The sequence below is a fragment of the Corvus cornix genome, chromosome 5, assembly GCF_000738735.6.
Source record: "Corvus cornix cornix isolate S_Up_H32 chromosome 5, ASM73873v5, whole genome shotgun sequence".
Lineage (NCBI taxonomy): Eukaryota > Metazoa > Chordata > Aves > Passeriformes > Corvidae > Corvus > Corvus cornix.
The window spans coordinates 49,313,646-49,332,272 of record NC_046335.1 but is presented as its reverse complement, the minus strand read 5'-3'; the positions used below and the strand labels follow the sequence as shown (position 1 = coordinate 49,332,272).

The 18,627-nt window shown below is 42.6% G+C and overlaps 1 protein-coding gene across 7 annotated transcripts in view; it reads right to left on the bottom strand.

Moving 5' to 3' along the window:
- Positions 1 to 18,106, bottom strand: part of SERGEF (secretion regulating guanine nucleotide exchange factor) — a 143,371-nt gene extending 125,265 nt beyond the window's left edge. For 6 of the 7 annotated variants that reach the window (XR_751049.2, XR_751053.3, XR_751043.2 and 3 more), the window contains exons 1-8: positions 18,029 to 18,106; positions 16,393 to 16,531; positions 15,535 to 15,690; positions 13,819 to 13,913; positions 12,728 to 12,791; positions 11,506 to 11,619; positions 11,143 to 11,205; positions 7,679 to 7,837 (exon numbers count right to left, since the gene is read on the bottom strand). Coding sequence is in view for 3 of the 7 variants with exons in the window: in XM_010392351.4 (XP_010390653.1) it covers positions 7,679 to 7,837; positions 11,143 to 11,205; positions 11,506 to 11,619; positions 12,728 to 12,791; positions 13,819 to 13,913; positions 15,535 to 15,690; positions 16,393 to 16,531; positions 18,029 to 18,052 (814 nt within the window). In the remaining 4 variants the exon portion in view is untranslated. The remainder of the gene's footprint in view (positions 1 to 7,678; positions 7,838 to 11,142; positions 11,206 to 11,505; positions 11,620 to 12,727; positions 12,792 to 13,818; positions 13,914 to 15,534; positions 15,691 to 16,392; positions 16,532 to 18,028) is intronic. The other variant, XM_010392436.4, reaches the window with a different exon arrangement.
- Positions 18,107 to 18,627: the final 521 nt, after the last annotated feature.

Here is an 18,627-nt window from a genome sequence, read left to right as displayed (position 1 = left end):
GCCAAAACTTCCATCAATCCCATCATCCTTTTACTACATGCAAACTGTGTCATATTTTACTACATGCAAACTGTGTCATACTCCCAAAATGAAACTGTAATTTTTTTGCCCCCCACTCAGATCTCCCAGCTGGAAGAGGGTGTAGGGAAGAACCCCCTAACCCAGTCTTCCAGTCCATGCTCTTTTTGCTGGATAACAGACCTGATAAAGAAGCATCACTGCAGCGAGCTGCTGGGACCCACAGTGTATGGGAGTCTAGAAGCTGAATTAAAGGTAGAGAAGCAAAAAGGAGGTGAATTATATAGTGTCTGGCCCAGTCTGTCACAGCAGCAACCAAACAATAGTGGCCTTGTGAGTTCCACGTTTGGATCTCACTCTTGTGAGTTCCACATTTGGATCTTTCTCTATTAATGCCTATGAATATGGAACTTGGAGGCAGCTTATGACAGAAGTTACAAGAACATGAATTTTCTCTTGCTTTTACCTTTGCTTCTTTTCAGCTTCAAATAGGTGAATTGAGAGACCTAAGTACAATGTGAATGATTTTAGTATGATTCAGGAGAAAGAGTTTGACATATAACAAAGCAGAAACAGTCAAACAGAAGAGCAAGTGGCAGCAGTTCCAGCTGCAAGTAGTCAGAAGAATTAGAAAGACAGGGACACTTAGGGTCAAACTACTCTTCTTTTAAGGAAATTTGTATCAGCTTTGTACCCTGGTTTCACAATAGTTGCGAGAGGGGAGGTGTATTCAATGCAATTATCATCATTACCATTGCAACAGTTTAATTTGCTTTAAAAGAAAAAGAAAAAATAAACCCCCAAGGAACAGCTCAACAAGGTGCCCTTTTCAGCCCACAAAACTACAGCTCCTCTTGCACAGTTGCTCTGGTGCTGGAGGATACTGAAAACAGAACACACACCACATTTACAGATTTCCTGCACACAAGCACATACTCGTTAGTGTATCTGACCTTGTTTATTACATTTGTTAAATATATGGGTAGCCATAAACTGCAGCAATCCAACCACAGAAACCAAAGGGGGAAAAAAAAAAAAAAGAAAGAAAATTAGAGAACTTAATGAATCCCTTATCTCACCCACTAATGACTTGAACAAAATCTATACCAGATCCACATTGGAAAGGTGCATTTTTTTCTGAACGCTTTTTAAAGATGAAAGTTCTGTCAAATTGGGACAGTTACAATATTTAAGTCCACAACAATCACTGTTCCCACTAGAAAAAGAGAGGATATGACACACACAGAAAAAAAAAGCGGGGGGGGGGCGGGGGGAGAGAAATTCAATATAATAGTCCCTCTTTCCACACGTGTGGCCTAAAGCCCCAGAACATAATGTTGAATGATGACTGAGTCATTTTCCAAACTCCTCCAGTCATGGAGTACTTAGTAAAATACATCTGGACAGGACTAAGCAAGTGTGAATCACAGAATCATAGAATCATTAAAGTCGGAAAGATCATCAGGTCCAACTGTCCACCCAGCCACATTCACTAAAACATGTCCTCAGGTGTCATATCCACAGGCTTTTGAATAGTTCCAGAGATGGTGACTCCCCCACTTCCCTGGGCAGCCTGTTTCAAGGAAAGAACATGAGAGGAAGCCATAGCCAGAAAAACCAGGACAGACCAGCCTCACATACCTTATCTTCCCTTTCTGCTGTGGGAAGGGCACTCTGTGGGCTGCCCCACATGTAAGAGGAGCAGAACAGATACGGAAAATTTTTGATAGCTGTTTTCCTTCTGTTAAGCTCATTTTTACTCATGAGTTAAATTTAACAAAAATCTATTTAAATCCTACTCTTCCCAGGCCATCTGAATCTCCATTTGCCAATGTAACGTCACAGCTCACAAAGGGAATTTCAAATATTGAGGTAAGTATTTTGTCCCTAATGCCAATCACTGATGTTTCTGTTTTACAATGAGTACCTTCAATCAGACTTAGTGACAGTTTAGCATCTTCCTGACACCTCTCTTTTCACACAGAAATGATGTAAGATGGCATGCACAGCTATTTACTGTACAGCTGGAAGTTCCTAGCAACAAGGAGAGGTAAAAGAGGGACGGTGACTGAAGAAACAACTCAGTTATTCAAAAACTATGTTAACAAGATTCTGCGACAAAGCTTTGCATATGAACAACTCTCAACACTTGACAATAACCTTTCAGAATGTACCTTCAGTTCCCATTGGACCCAACCTCCTCCTCAGTGACCAAACCACTGAATGAATTTCTTCAAGACTTTTATCAAAGTCATGTAGAAGTAACTCCCAGCAGGGAACAGCACGAATAGGAGTGTAGAATTCACAAAGCAAACACACAGACACACGCACACTCTTCACTGTTTAAGTTTAAAAATAAAGCCAAGGAATAATGCCAGCTCATGAAGTCAAAGAAAATTCAAAAATCTTCTAGATATTTACAGCTATCTAGAACACAACCTTAAAATAATTATTGTGTAAGCTGAAACACCAATGAGACAAATGTGTGATGGAACAAGAAGACAGCTCTGAAGACAATACAGGAAACAAGGCAATTTCCATATGCATCTAGAATCTTTCATCCCATAATTGCATACTAAATTTCCCACAGTTCCCAGTGTTCATTTCTGAATTTTGGTCCCCAAGCTTGCCCATTTCTTTCCCTCCCCTTGCCATGCTCTACCCTTTGTAATCAAATGCAGGACCTTCAAGATAGGCCATGAAGCTTGAAAATTTACCCCCAAGGCAGATGGACAAAGGCTTTTCTTTTTTGAGCACTCATTTCTTGAACTCAAGTTCTGCTTCAAAGAGGTTCAGGGGTACCTATCGATTTGCAGATTTTGATTAAGCTATTTTCTAGTATTTCCCCCAAAATATTTCTAGTATTACTCCCAAAACCCAGCATCCTTCCACATGAAATACAGCTACCTCATGTAGGGCTCCAGTTTCAAACTCTTGGCTACCGTGTCTAAAAGGAGACAAGCATTAAAACAAAAAATATATATATGATACATATACAGAAATTAGTATTTGCTGTCCTAGGGAGCTGCTGAAAAATTGAAGGTAGAGGAAGCTTGCTTTCCAGAGGAAGGCTGCAGAGCCTGGATTCAAGAGCAAACTGGAAAGGACCTCTAGTGGGCTGAGGCTGTGCTGCTCGGGTGCCAGACACGTCCTTCCCCTTCACCTCCCTGCAAGCTGCACAACATCCCAGCAAAGCCCAATAGCTTTAGCTTGTGACTGCCATCAGAAAAGGCACCTAGAAGTGCAACTACAGCCTCTGTGAAAGACTGAAATGCTAAAGGTTAATGACTCAAACAAGATCATTAGAAATATTCTCTCATTCTGCTCACGGTGTTTGGGGGGACACACTGTCATTTGCTTCAGATAAAAACAGGAGATGGTTTCTATTTTACCATGTAGGTCACTAACATGTCAGACGACTTCAGAGTGGTTTTATGTGGCCTAAATGACATGACATCAAGGGACATTCAAAGATGCACAGATTCAGATGCACATTTGGAATAAGGATTCAGAATATACTTCAGACTATGTCACGGCATTTTGTTCTTCCAAGACTTTTTAGCTGTAGGCAGTTTTGCACAGGCAGCAGAAACACAATTTTAACTGCATTTTTGAAGTAACTTTCTGAGTGAAAGAGCTTGGAATTCTTTATCTGAGCTCAAACGAAGCATAACTTCATGTGACACCATGTGACAAATAGATTAGTGCACGTATTCAGGAGAATACACAGATAATAAACCAGGCCAGATTAAGGAAGGTTAGTTACTAGGCATCCCAGTTAAAAAGACAGTATCTTGTTTTGAATGGAAGTTGATGATTCACCTCTAAGTCTCCAAAATACCTCTCTTGCTATATTTAGGTTTGCCTTCAAGTCAGACTGGTTCTATCATTCCCCAAAGTAGACTAATTTACATCTTCAACATTACAGGCCACAGCTTAGCTCTCTTTTAAATGACCTAAGCAATAACCTCTCTTTCAGCAGTTACCCTCAAAGCATTCACATTAACTTGAGAGGGACCACAAATTAAAACTGACATTGTTAAGCAGAGCAATGCAAGGCAGCTGTTCATTATAACTCAAAAAACAGTATCACCTATACTGCAGTGGTGCTCCTTGTGCCATTAAGCAGAGTGCTGGAGAGGAAGCAAATGTTTTACAGAGTGGCTGTCTGAAGAGAACAGCACTTGTACTTGGAGTCCAAGGCCACAGGAACACACCTGGTCTCTCCTTCACACAGAGCAGTAACACCACTGCCCTGTCACCAATGAAAAGCACTCCTGAGAGTCACTTGACACAAGCATTCACACAGAATAGTAACTAAACCAAAGACACCAACAAGTTCATATTTTATCATCAGAGACCTGATCAAAGAGCTTCTCAATCTTCATCTTTTTGGACCAACCATCATCAACTAGGACCACCTCTACTACCAGAATAATATAACTTACTTTGAAAGAGTACTAGTGATGCCATACAGTCTAATTGCACCTCTTCTGTAGGAAACAATCAAGGCAGGAGAAGAAAGCACTTGTCTGCCTTGAAGGGTTCTGTGAGTTATTTTACAGTAAGAGTGTGTACAGTGGAAATAGCCCCAAAAGATACCTTTATAATAAAAAGAATAAGGAATTGGAGCTGATGAGGATCAGCTAAAGGTAAGGATTAAAAACATCACATCTCGTGAAAATATTCCTTAACACCTTTAAGTCAAGCAATTAATTTCTCAGGAATTAATGTCTTGAATCCAAACTGCTTTATGATACAAACAACAGCAAATGAAAGGAGAGTTGATCCAATTCTAAAAAGAAATTACAGGAAATCTCTGCTGAATGAGGCAGAACATAGGATATGAAAGGAATGCAGGTATTAAAGTGATTTCAGATGCAATTAAAATCCCTTGTAAAGAGAGAATGGGGAAAAAATGAAAAAAAGTTGTGTGTTTTGCTTTACGTTACAGTACAAAATTTTGCCAGCAGCATGAAGGAAAAACAAAGCAAGTCTTAAAACAGGCCAGCTTACATAAGAGAGAAAGACAGAAGACAAAAATATTCATGCGGTGTTCCTTTTTTCTGATAACAAAGTTGATAACTTGCTTGGACTCACTTTAAAATTGTCAAACCACTGCAACCATGAAACTGGCAACTATTCCTCCAGATGGTTGTTCTTAACAACCTCACTCTCTCATTTACTTTTCACTCTTCCATTAGTTCTGCAGCCAAGCACTGCTCACCTGGCAGACAAAGATCAAAATGTCATTTTGAAATGGCAGAATTTGTGAATTTATGCACTGTGTGTCCAGTGTTTATCCACCTAGTTCCTTCCTGTGTCTTTCCAATGAGAAAGTTTTTAGTTACTGTCAAGACAGATGCAGTAACAAGTTTTTTATTATTACTACTCTGACCAGGATTAACTTTCTGGAAAAAAAAAATTCAAACAGAACTCTAAGTATTAGTAACAGGCTCTTAAAATTCTTGTGTGGAAAATACTACATGAGAATTCAGATGCAGTAACAAACTTTAAATTATTAAATTTGCATTGTGGTGAGATTATTAATTAGAAAAAACTTACTCATTCTTTCATGCAGCAAAATCCCTCTACACTGCAATGTCTTTCCAAAGTATGTCCCCATCTTCCACAATGAGCAGAGAAGCACCATATTACAATATCCCTTCCTTCCATTTTCATGTGTCCAAAAATCACTCTATTTTGCCTCCTTTCCACTAACTGGGGAACTCCCCACAGTAAAGCAAGCAGGAAATGTTTATATCAGTATCTCTAAAGTGAAGTGCATGCAGCCCTAGCTATTCACAAGACAATCCACTGGAGGGCAGGATGAAAATAACATATAAATATTTTAATTTATTAATAATTAACAATTCTAATTACTTAAGTTAATAAAGTAGTATTTTAAATAGTGTTTATCTCTATCGCATCCTTTGTAAAATTTCTGTTGTACATATTTTATAGTTTGCATATTACAGCATTATATGTCTACAATTTATAAATAAATAACTATAAATATACTGGGGGCCGCATGCTCAAAAAATTTTACTGATCCATAATGTTTGGGGATCACTGGTTTATGACTTCAGCACCAGGAAACTGAAGCAGCATTTTCTCCTTTGCTAGAAGGAGGTAAAAACACTGGTGGGAGGAACTGCATGCAGGGGAAAGTTCTCAAGTGGGCTGCATTTTTCAGTTATTCAGCTGCAAGTTTAATGCAGCAAATGATTTTCCAGAAAGAGTTAAGTGCTTCAGCTCACACCATATCTAGTAGCTGAACAACCCTTGAAATTCCCACGGGATCCTGACTCGTGTCTGGAGGCTGCCAAAGGTCATTCAAAATCTTATTCCAGATGATTTAGGTTCAGGTCCATTGCTCTTCAAAGAGACTTAAAATTCAAAATTCATAAAATACGGTTTCAGCAATAACTTGTGCCACTGCATCACTCAGCCAGTTTTCTAATGCAGATGTAGAAAGTCAGCCTATTTTTATATAATTTCTTTTTAAACATTCACAAGCAAAACACCCCTGCTAGTCACTTGACACGTTTTTGTTGTTGCTGTAAAAAAACACTTACTGCAATAGTCCATGTCCATAATGTCCACAGATAAGTATCAAGCAGGTGAAACATTGAAGTTGCTAAAACTTGGGGATGCCTTATTTAGTGGGTATGCTCTATTAAGAAATAGTGAAGGAAAGCACACCAAGTTGACAAGACTCTCTCTTTAAAAACCAGGTTATCCTGACTAATGCCTTCTTTGTACCATTTCTGTTCAGTGAGGATGACATTAAGCACTTAATTCAAGAACTACACATCTTGAGACAAATTCTTTTACTCCACCTGAAAAGTTTCCAAGCAGCTCATAGCACTGATTGCAGCTTTCAAATTTTCAGTGTAGCATCCTCTAAAAATCAGAGTTCAGACATTTCTTGTAAATACCCAAGAAGGTTTTTTACACATTTCTCTCACATACCTTGACGTCAAACAATGAATGCTATGAAACAGAAAACGTCCAATTTGTTTTTCCAGCCACACATCCCAGCTCTGGCTGTTCCTTTTCCTCTGTGGAAGACTCCCACCCCCTTGTTAGCCTTAACTATGGCACCACACACTGTGCAACAGGAGAAGCAAAGAACACAAACACCACAAAATAGCTTCAGATGCCTGTCTTGCCTTTCCATCTCATCTGCCTTTCCCTCCTGCCTTTGCGTTGCACACTCGGATGAGCTGCATCAGATCACCCATCCCTTTACACATGAATATCACTGTTACATAACCTTCCTCTCATCTCCTCCTAGGTAAGAATCTAACCCTACAGCTCTCCACATGTGGCAGCTTTCACACTGTCCTCATTGCAAAGGCTCCCAGGAAAGTACAGCTTCAACATTAAATCTGTTTCCATCTTCAGGGGATGCTATTCAAGTGTAATGATGCCTCTTTTTACCTGTCTTTTCCAAGTATTTTCTGGGTTTGACCACAAACACAGACAAAAGCCAGCTTCTTTTAGTTTATTATCTTCAGACAACTGAACATGGGTGAAACTGCAACGCTGTGTGTCCAGCCACTATCAGTGAGAAAGAACACTGCTTGCCTGCAACGAAGACAATTTACAATTTACTGTTTGGGTGCCACATGTTACTGCTGTTTAGATATCCTACCTGTCCGTGCCACCAGGTGGGTCCAGCCACTCCAAACTGCTCCAATCTTCTCATGTGAGAAACACTGAGTGTCAATCTTCTTGGGCTCAGCCACAAAGATGTCTCTGCTCACCAGCTGCCCATGTTTGTTGCTGCCCCAGACGTACAAGCATCCTTCATCTACAACAGAGAGAAGTAAAATCTGTTTAAAGGGATGTGGATCTAACACCACCAGATTCAGGCCCTGTCTCAGTTCAGCCATGCTGAAGAAAGAACATGTCATTCAATTTGCATTCTCTCTGTACGCTTTTTCCCACCATTCTTTACCACTGTAACTGGGATATCAGAAATATTTGCAAGGGCCTTAACAACACAGCCTTTTTTCTGAGGGCTACAGAGACTCCCTAAAGCAATGAAAGCTTTTGGGTCAAACTGCCTCAATGTTTATAACAAAGACCAATTTTTATTAAAAAATAACCACAGTAGTCAACTTCTCAGAGTAGAAGAAAATCAAAGCATCCTGGAGACAGTCACTGAGCAGTCCCTCTCAGTCCACCCTGTCCTTGCAGACCAGCTTTTATTTCCACTCCAAAGCTTTGATTACACCCAGTAAATAACTTTCTGGACTGCAGCAAATAATTCAAAGCCTGGCTGGCTGCTCCTCCTCTGCTTTGCAGTCTCCCTGCCTCTCTACAAGGGCTAGACTCTCAGCTCTGCTCATACCAATTCTGTCTTCTTCAGCTTGAGCAAACTCAGTAAATCCCCCAAAGCAGGGACAGTCCAGTGCTCCTTGGCTCACCTCGCACAGTCACTTCCTAAAGGAATTGGACATGCAGCTAGGAGCACACTACTAAAGCAGGCACTACCCATCATAAGGCAAAATTAAAATATTATCATGCCTCAAAACGACACCAGACAACACCTGAGACACTTCTCTTAGTGGTCACTTGCCTTCCACATCCCTTTTCCAAAACAAGCATTTGTTCCAATGCACACTCTAGGATTCTAACCATAGGGATAATTCTTTTTACAGAAACACCTGCAGTACTTTGTATCAATGCAAGCTGGAGTTCCTCACAGCCTAATGACCAATGGACACCAACACAGTGACTGCTCAGATGTGTCCTTCTGCAGACATGACATATCATTAGTTCCATCTTTTCAGCACAGAACCATTCCTCCCATGTTCCAGGCCTCCACAGCAAAAAAAAAAAAAAAAAAAAAAAAAAAAATCCACAAAAAACACTTAAGAGAACATGAGCTGTCAGGCCTCCCTTGAAGTCTTTGCCAGCCTGCACAAGCTGGAAGTGTAAGATATAAATCTTGCACACATGACCTTGTACATTATTGTGGGCCCAGAAAGACTGGAAGCCACTTAAGTTCCAACATGGAATTGTTTGGAGCATGCATCCACAACACTCAAGTGGTCAGGCTGTCTCAGGTCAGCACTGAGCTCACTACAAGCACCATGGCAGAAGAAAGTCTTTCAAAGGAAAAAAAAAAAAAAGCAGAACTTAAGCTACAGTATATTTAATAATCTCAGTTTGGTAACAGCAACAGGGAGAGTAAGCCAGGAGAATTCCACTATACTACTGCTGGTGAAAAACAGGCAAGGAGTGGGACTGGGGGGAGACTGCAGGACTTCCCATGTTCCTCTTTAAAACAACACAACCAAAATGAAAAGGAAAAACAAATCAAGCAACTGTTTCGTTTGAATATTTGAATTCTCTGCTAAAATTGACAAATTTCTCCCCAGCATCAAGTACACACACCTTGTGGAGAGAAAGCAAAAAATAAAAGAGGTGACAGAAACACAACAAAGAGAAACACTGTGGCCATTCACATTCCACATCAACATGCACTGCCTCTGTCACCTCCTTTTACAGAAGGTGTATTTGCTTTATCCTGGGAAATGGCACATGCTCAACCCCCTTATCTCATTTCTTGAGTAGGTTAGAACAAAAACTTAGACACTAAGACTTAGCACCATATTCTCACCACTGGAGGGTTCAGGCCAGTTTGGATACCAGTAGACTCTACCATCCTTTTTTCCATGGAACCCCCCATTCATGTTTGCAACAACCCACACCAACAGGTGTGTTCCAAATCTGTCTGGCTGCAGGTACTCGATATCCCACCAGCAGGTGACTCATGGAACAGAGGCAAAGAAAACTGCACCCCAGTGCAAGGCATTCCTAGAAAAACGCCCCATTTAAATACTACACCCTGCAGTAGTATCTTTATTATATCAAACATCTTTAAAATACAAAGTATTTTAAGTAATAACTATCTTGCAGGATGAAGGGCAGCAACAGCATCACATTATAAAAGTCTTTGGCATTTACTTTGTCAGTCTTGGTCCCCCTGCTGCCAAATAGACCGCTGTCTTAAATAAAAAGCAAAAGCATGAAAGAATAATCTGTTCACTGTCTAAATAGAGAGTGCCAATTATTTAAAGTAGACTTTATTTGTTCTTACAGTTTGTCTTCACTAATCACGCATACACTTTGCATCTCTGAATTCAATACAGTTCACATCTTGGAACATCTCCCCATACAACTAAATCTCTATAGATCAGCATAAGCAAATACTCCAGTGCTCCTTCAATGATGACAGAGGTACCAGATGGCTGCAGATTTGCTAAGAACTTGTTCCTGTGAAGTTTGGCAAAGACTTGTCTTCATAAGGTTCAATATATTTTACACACTTCAAAACTGTAAGATTACAGCATGAAAGCTAATCTGTTTTCCCTTCTCCCAATCTGTCAAAATAAAAAGAAATCTTTATTAGACTTTCATTACTGGATACTCAGTACTCCAGCATGGGAGCACTGCCTAAGGATCAAAGAACAAATGGCAGACGTTATGGAAGTGCCTAACCAATTAAAGCAACTTCCTTCTCTTCAAATAAGCTTTGTGCTCTTACACCACAGATCTGCACACTGTCACAGTGGAGCCTAAGACAGCTCAGACAGCTCCAGGCCTTCTCACATCCCTGCACAGCACTGCCCCATGCAGAGGCATTGGCTCACATTGCTGTGGCTTTCCTGCTTCTGCTGCCTTTCCTCGGATGACCCCCAGCACACCCCTTCTCCATGGGCAAAGGGCTGCACTGGTTCCAGCAGTAACCAGTTATCCAAGAGGGCACCTTGCTGCAGCTCCAGAGATTCACCCAACCACATGATTCAACAAATCCTTTCAGAGTTTGTAGCCATTAAGTAAAGAGCCCAGACCTTGAATTACGTAAGGGCCAAGTCACACTTGACCCCAGGAAAAAACCACAGAATTCAGAGAACTTGAAACATGAATCCAGTTCTAAAAACAAAAGGAAATTTCTCAGAGTCCAAAACTCTTACAAAACAATTACCAGCACTAACTAGGCCAAATCAAATTTCACCAGTTTGACCAAAATTGATAAAGATTTCAAAAGCAGAGAAGCCTTTGAAGGGTGAGATGAGGAGTTTCACCTCTGTACCTGAGGCCTACCTGTGAGGGACACCGAATGATAGGAGCCTGCAGCAACTGTCTTCACCTTTACATCTTCCAGGCCTAGAAAAAATTTAGCTGCATAAAATTTCCACAGCAGGTATCAATTTGCACACAGACATGCATACAAGTGTAACAGGATGGTGATGACTTTTATAACAAAAGGCTCTGCCTTTGGGCCACAGACATTGCAGGACTCTCATTTTCCCCACAGATTATGATCTTGTATGACCATTCCACCCTTCAGGTACTCCACTACATGTTTATAATTCCACGTGGCTTTATAAAAAGGAAGGTACGTACCACTCCAAATTATATTTCTGCTCTATGCACCCACACAAAGGAAGCAGATTCCTGGATTACCTGTCACTTCACAGGGTTCCTTTGCTGTCAGGAACACGGGGAGGGCTTTTCCTTGGCTTGCACGCTTTGCCCGAGATGCCATCCCAGTTCCCCACTGCAGCACCAAACCGCTGTCTTTTCGGAGTAAACACAAATTAAAGAGATTAAAACACATCAACCACCAACAAAAATCACTTCACCCATTAACAAACGGTACATTCAAGTCATTTTCACTGATTCAAATCACACTTTAAAGGATCTTTATGCCAAAAAACATTCATATAACCCTGGTGAAGTCAACAAGCAACAGACAGCTGCAGTTTCAGTATGCAGGCAAGAAAACTAAGAAGGTAGGAAGCTATTGGAGACTCAGAAACAGAAATCCCGTGGTTGCAGTACCTCAGGAATGGATACAAAGTTCTTGTGCTTTCTCTTCCCTTTCCCTCTCTTGATGCCAATTTGTTTGTGCAGTGCAGCACAGGGAATCTCAATTCCCACTATTCATACAAGCATCAGAGATCCCACTATTCTTCCAAGCATCTCCTTTGCACCTTCAGCTCCACTACCTGGAATCCATACTGAAGTTCACACAAAACTAAGCCGAATACAAGAGCAGGTATTGTTTGGTTTTCCTCTGTTTTAACACAGCCACGCCAAAAGGAAGGTTTTGATTTCTACTGTTACACCACAAACAAACCCAGAGTCTCTAGTAACAGCAGGTGAAATATTTCGTGTCATTCTTGTGATTTTCCAGGTGTCAATTTCAATTACATCATTAAAAAAGCCACATTTTAGGAACAGTTCCATTCTGAAATATCTTATACAAACCTTAATTATTTTGCATACCATAAAGAATTCAAATCCTAAGAAGATAATTTGATGGATCAGAAATGTTTTTTCCTGAAAAAAATTCCTTTTATGTTTTGTTTCAGAATAGGAGAAAAGAAATCAGTACATTTTCCATCCACCAGAAAATTAACTTGTTAATAAACCATCACTCTGAGTTCTTGGAAAAGTTTTTCCCCATGATTTTCCAGGAAGATGTTTCTAGAATGTTTACTATGCATGTTAATTTATCCCAAAATCTTACAGACTATGACTCTCAGGTGTCTTTTCCCTGTGATATTTAAAATAAATAGTAAATTAGATAAATTTCATCCTCTTTACCTCCCTCTTCCCCCCAAGCCATTAAAATCCCATTTCATTTGTTACTGAAAAGATGTTAAAATTATGGCAAATTTACCTGTAGCAGCAAGGGCGTGTCTCAGTCCTGCAGCAACATTCACCACCTTCTCTTTGAGAGACTTCTCAAATAAAATAAAAATATATTTTAGCTGCTTTGTGCACTTAGTGCCTTTAAAAACAAAACAGGACAAACAGGAGTGGAACACTATGAAAAGACTATGAAAAGAGTGCTTGCAATTCCAGCCTGCATGTCCCAATGCATATCAACATTTTGTATCACAAAGGAAGTAAATTTTGGTCCATAAAAATTAGTGGGAACATCTTCAAGAAATAAAAAAAAAATCAAGGAAAGCAACTGGATCCACAGCTTTGTGGCAATCAGTAAAAACCAACAGTCACAATATTCACATGAAACATCGGTGATACAAATATGTTTATTTCTTAATTTTAACCTGGTGTTCCTCAAGAATTACGCCAAAACCTCCACAGTAAATCTTGGGAATCATGTGGAAGTTTCCCTCTTCTGTTGCCTCCCATCCAAACCTGACTTGCTCTTACAGGGTTTTGCAAACCCTCTGGATATCCTCGGTGGAAAAGCAGCAGGTGTATTTAAAATAGGTGGCATCAAGTCCAAGCGTTTAAGGGGTACCGACCCAAAGAGCAAATATTCCTCACAAATAGTCTGGGTAGTGAGGGATGAGAGAGATTCAAATCAGCACTGTCAATACTACCTAATTTTAAGGCACCATACTGCAATGAATGTTCCCAGGAAACATCAAGGGCACAGAAACGTCAAGTGAATTAACTCCTATTCACTAGAGGTCACCTAAGGGATCAGCTGCCCTCCTTCTCCCACACTAAAAAAGCAGCAAAGGAATATCTGGCATGACCCATGATGCTAAATAATTTCTTGTCTGAGAAGTGAAAGAGTCAGCTTTCTGTTAGAAGTGGGAAACTTCTTCATACAACAAGAAAAGGAGCCTTAGCTTTTCAATTCTAGGTTGATGACCACCTTTGGGCCCTTACCAAGTAAGTTTAACAAGCACTATAAAAATTAGTTGAAGAGTCTGGCTTAAAGCCCACTGAGGTCAGATGACCTCTATAAGCTGCTGGAAGCAATATAAAGCACAACACCTTTTAAAATTTTACCTCAATCTTTTGTGGAGTCAAGCACGGACCTGAAATTTGAGGAAGTCCCAGCTGTCCAAAAGAGTTTGACCCACAGGACAGCAGTAGGCCAGATCCTGCAAAAAAATGAAGTGTTAGAGCAGATTCAGAAAACCCGCGAGCAACAGCACTGTAACATTATAACAAGCAAAATAACACAGCCAAGTAGCTCAAGAAATGACCTAACATGTCCCATTACAAAGCCCCTGAGCCCAAAGGCTTCTTTCTGGTCTTACACACCACGTCCAGAAAAGGTCTCAAGTTCACTGGGACACAAGGAACACAGAGTGATTTAGCTTGCAAGGCAAGTAGCTTAAAACCTGTGAGTGCCAGCACATAGAATCAAAATGTTTTGGGCTGGGAGGGACCTGAAGATCATCCAGTTCCAAACCCCTGCCATGGGCAAGGGCACCTTCCACCAGAGCCCCATCCAACCTGGCCTTGAACACTTCCAGGGATGGGGCACCCACAGCTTCTCAGGCAACCTGTTCCAGTGTCTCACCACCGTCCCAGTAAAGAGATCTGTCCTAATAACTAATCTAAACCTGCCCTTTTTCAGTTTAAAGTCTTCATCCTTTGTTCTATGACTACATGCCCTTGTAAAAAATTCCTCTGCATCTTTCCTGTGGCTCCTTTAAGGTTCTGAAAGGTTGCAATAAGGTCACCCCTATCACAGATGTCCCAGGGCAGGTGCAGCCTTTATTTTATGATGGGGCCGTGCTGCTTTGTGACCACAATGCACCATACAATACGAGGCAGTACAATTACAGGGGTGGTTGTTCCTGTGCTAAATCTAAGTCTGATGTGCAAAATGCAGAAAACCATCGACTCAGTTATGCCATTCTTAATCAAAGTAGGTAGTACCTTACTATTCACCCTGCTCCACTGATGTCAGAGGGATTTCTCATGTGGATGAGACTACTCAAGTAAGGTACTACTAAGATTAATTATGGATGTCTTGACTGGGTACTTGATAATGAGCTGCAAACAAGTTCTGAGCCCATTAGTCTTACAGAATTTTTGAATGTGATCATCAGTAGCATTTACTATTAAGTGAAAGTCATCTTTAAAGTACATCACGTTTCAGAGAATGGCTAAATCCTGGATTCATTGCTAAACCAAATTCCATACAGGGTTAAGATAATTTGTCCAGGGTAAGGACTTCTCCAAGTTCAACAGCCCCAATTCTCTCAGCCTTTACTTGTAGAAGAGCTGCTCCAGCCCTCTGACCACCTTGGTGGCCTCCTCTGGACTCACTCCAGCAGGTCCATGCCCTTCCTGTGCTGGGGACCCCAGAGCTGGATGCAGCACTGCAGGTGGGGTCTCACCAGAGTGGAGCAGAGGGACAGAATCCCCTCCCTCCCCTGCTGCCCACAGTGCTCTGCATGCAGCCCAGGACACGTTTGGCTTTATGGGTTGCCAGTGCACATGGCTGGATCATGTCCAGCCTCTCATTCACCCCCAAGTCCTTCTCAGCAGGGCTGCTTTCCACCTGTTCATCCCCAGCCCTTGTTGATACTGGGGGTTGTCCTCACTCAGGTGCAGCACCTCACACTTGGCTTTGTTGATTTCCTGAGGTTCCCATGGGCCTCTTCTCAAACTTGTCCAGGTCCCTCACATCACACAAGCAATTGCATTGTGGAACTTTCAGCATGTTCTCTACACCAAGATATTTCTTCAGCTCTTAGACAGATTTACCTACTAATATGATTGTAAAATCCCAGCCACATGCAACTTGTTTTACACAAAAGCCAGACAGGGCAGTGCACAAAGTAAAACGCAGCACGTCCTCGGTGTGATTCAACCCCAGCTGCCCATCTTTGTTGTGGCCACATACAAAGAGTTGTCCTGCACCTGGAAGAAAAAAAAAAACACAACAAATTGTGTTCCACTTCACAGGCTAAAAAGAGAAACCTACGTCTGTGAGATCCCGTGACAAACAAGGACAGTCATTATGTGTCACTTTAGGCACTGCAATCAAGTAAAAAGTAAGAGGAAATGGTTGTTCTGATACATCAGAACCATCTCTGAATAACTACAGCTGTGGAGAGCTGGGTCTGTCAAGGGGGACAATCCATATGGTAAGACAGGCACCTCTCACATGAAGATGCTTGATAAACTGTTTTATCATGTTCTCATCTGTCCGTGTTCCTTCTTTCCATAATTAGCTGTGGCATACAGCAGAACCTTTCAAAGGCCAGATGTTATCTCCTGCTCCTTACCTTAACACTTCTTAAGACTGAATAACCTCTGACGCCTTCTTCCCACCCCCCATCCTTAATACAGAAAATATGGCTTCTTGGTATGAAAGAAACAGCTGAAGAAACAGTCCTCACACAGCCACGAAGTAACCACACAATATATGAGAAACAGGAATTTCCCCCATTTCCCCAAATATTGAGTTAACTGGGAGGGGAGGAAGCTGTTTTGCTACTAAGGATTGTACTTGCTCAGAAACAGCAGCCACAGAGAGGTGGCAGCACTGAACTAACAGGGAAACAACAAACAAAAAGTGATTAAAAGCCAAACACCCACGAGCAAGAGCAGTGTTTTTACCAGTGATAACTGCAGAATGTCCCCCTCCTCCAGCAATGCTTGCAATGTCTTGACATTTGCAGGAAACATCTTTCAGTGCCTGAGGAACCAGCACATCCTCTTTATGACCAAGACCAAGTTGTCCATAGCTGTTTGCACCCTTCAAATGCACACAGAAAAGTAACACAGTTTTTGAAAGTTAACAAAAGAGGCACACATATGCTCCCAAGGACAAACAAGCATATTTGGGGTATGCCACAGGTTAACCTGCTCCTAAAAATCCCCTGATACATCACGTAGGATTCCCAGGATTACAGACCTGGAGTGTCTGTCCTAACTTTGCTGTCATTAAGGGCACCTGTGCAGCCCCAGTATTTCAAAAAGCATACTGGAATAAAACCTATTAGGGCTTTAACTGCAGACTCACAGTCGATAAGGAGGAAAATCTTTCTATCAGGATGATTACCACATGTTTAATTTTAATGCTAATGATTCCCACTCATCACTAAGGTCTTATTCATGCCACTGCTTTCTGGCAGGCTACCTCCAAAATGAGAGCAGAAAGACACGTGTCCTTGTTCTGGAACCTAAACAAGTAAATCAGAAACACTTACACCTCGTTAACTACGTCTTTTAGAAAAAAAGAGGTCCAAATGAAAATATACCAATTGTAAGTAGTACAAATTTATAGGTACAAAATTATAGCTACTAAACCCACCATGGAAATCAGCAATTGTCAACATGGTAACAAGTCAGGGAATTTCTTAGTCAATTTAAGCTGCATGTCCAGCAGTTCAACCTTCATTCACAAAAAGGGAATACCATAACCTTCCCCATCCCACACAGTGCAGTAACAGCAACACTCCACATCCGCAATGCTCACAGCTGGTCATCCTCAGCGAATACTCTCCCCACCTCACCTGTGCTCTCCCTGCCCATCTGCTCTCAATTTACCCTCCACCACTCCCGAAAGATGCAGCACCTGGTGAATGTTAAAGGGCCGCATTCAGCAACAAACATTTTGTACCTACGGAAACACGCACACTTCAGGCAAAATCACCAGGCTGCTCGGCCCAGCCCAAAGCCAACAGGTGGGTGAGACGTCAGGAGTGGAGCTGCACAGGCAGATCGAGCTGCTGTCTCACAGCCACTACCGGCGATACACAGTTTAGAGCGTGTTACTAAACAGACGCAATTCTTTTTAGAAAGTGTGTCACAAGCTCCCATTTTAGCCTGTAACTCGCCATGAATTTTCAAGCCTTCGAAAGCAGGCAAGCCGCGATGAGGTGCAGAAAGACCCGAGGGGCTGAGAGCCACGCGCGGGTATCCCAATGCCAGCTCCACTCCAGCCTCCAGGCGGGCGCGCCGGCACCAACCACGGCCCCGGCACCAACCACGGCCCCCGCAGAGCAAATGCAGCAGACCAGCGTCAGGGATGCCCCTTCCACGGCTCTCAGACCTCCTGTGCCCACCCGGTGAAACCGCGGCGTTGTTTCCCTGCGGGGCGGGCACGCCGCGGCCCCGCTCCCCCCGGGCCGGCGGCCGAGCGCCGCGGTATCCCGGGAGGGCGAGCAGCGGCCCCGCCACCCTCCCGCCTCCCGGGCAGAGGCCATCGCGGGCCCCCGCTCCCTCCGGGCCGTGCCGAGCGCGCACTCACCCAGGCGAACAGCCGGGGCTCCATGGGATGGGGCTGGCGGCTCCCGGCGCTTCCCGCCGCCCGCGGGCCGGGCAGGAAGAGGCGGGCACGGGGCGGGCTCAGGGGCGGGCAGTGCCTGAACCGCACCGGGAGACGCGAATCGGGAGCGAGCGCTTCGTGTTTGTCCCGAAAATCTACAAGCCTCAGAGGTTTATGTCCAAAAAGGAGACAGAGGAGCCCTGCAACTTCATTCGAATAAGGGGAGAGAGTCCACTGGGCACACGCCGCGGGGTTTTCTCTCCCGAGGTTTCAGAGGGCACAGCCTCCTTCTATCCGCGTGGTGCCCTCTTCCTTGCCCCACGGGCTGGGGTACAGGGAAGGCACAGCCTACCCCATATATCCCCCTGGAACCTACTGTTTTACCCCAAAGCGCAGAAGTTCGGGCTTGTGCAGACCCCTGTCTGTCTCAGGAGCCAAGCTGTGCGGGCTCTGCCACAAACCTGCTGCCCAGGGTCAGTAGAGACATTAAACCCCATTGCAAAGACGCTTAACACCATACCTTCACCCATCACACTCTTTGTAAAGACATCAGCTTTCCTCTCGTGTTTATTGCTACGGTG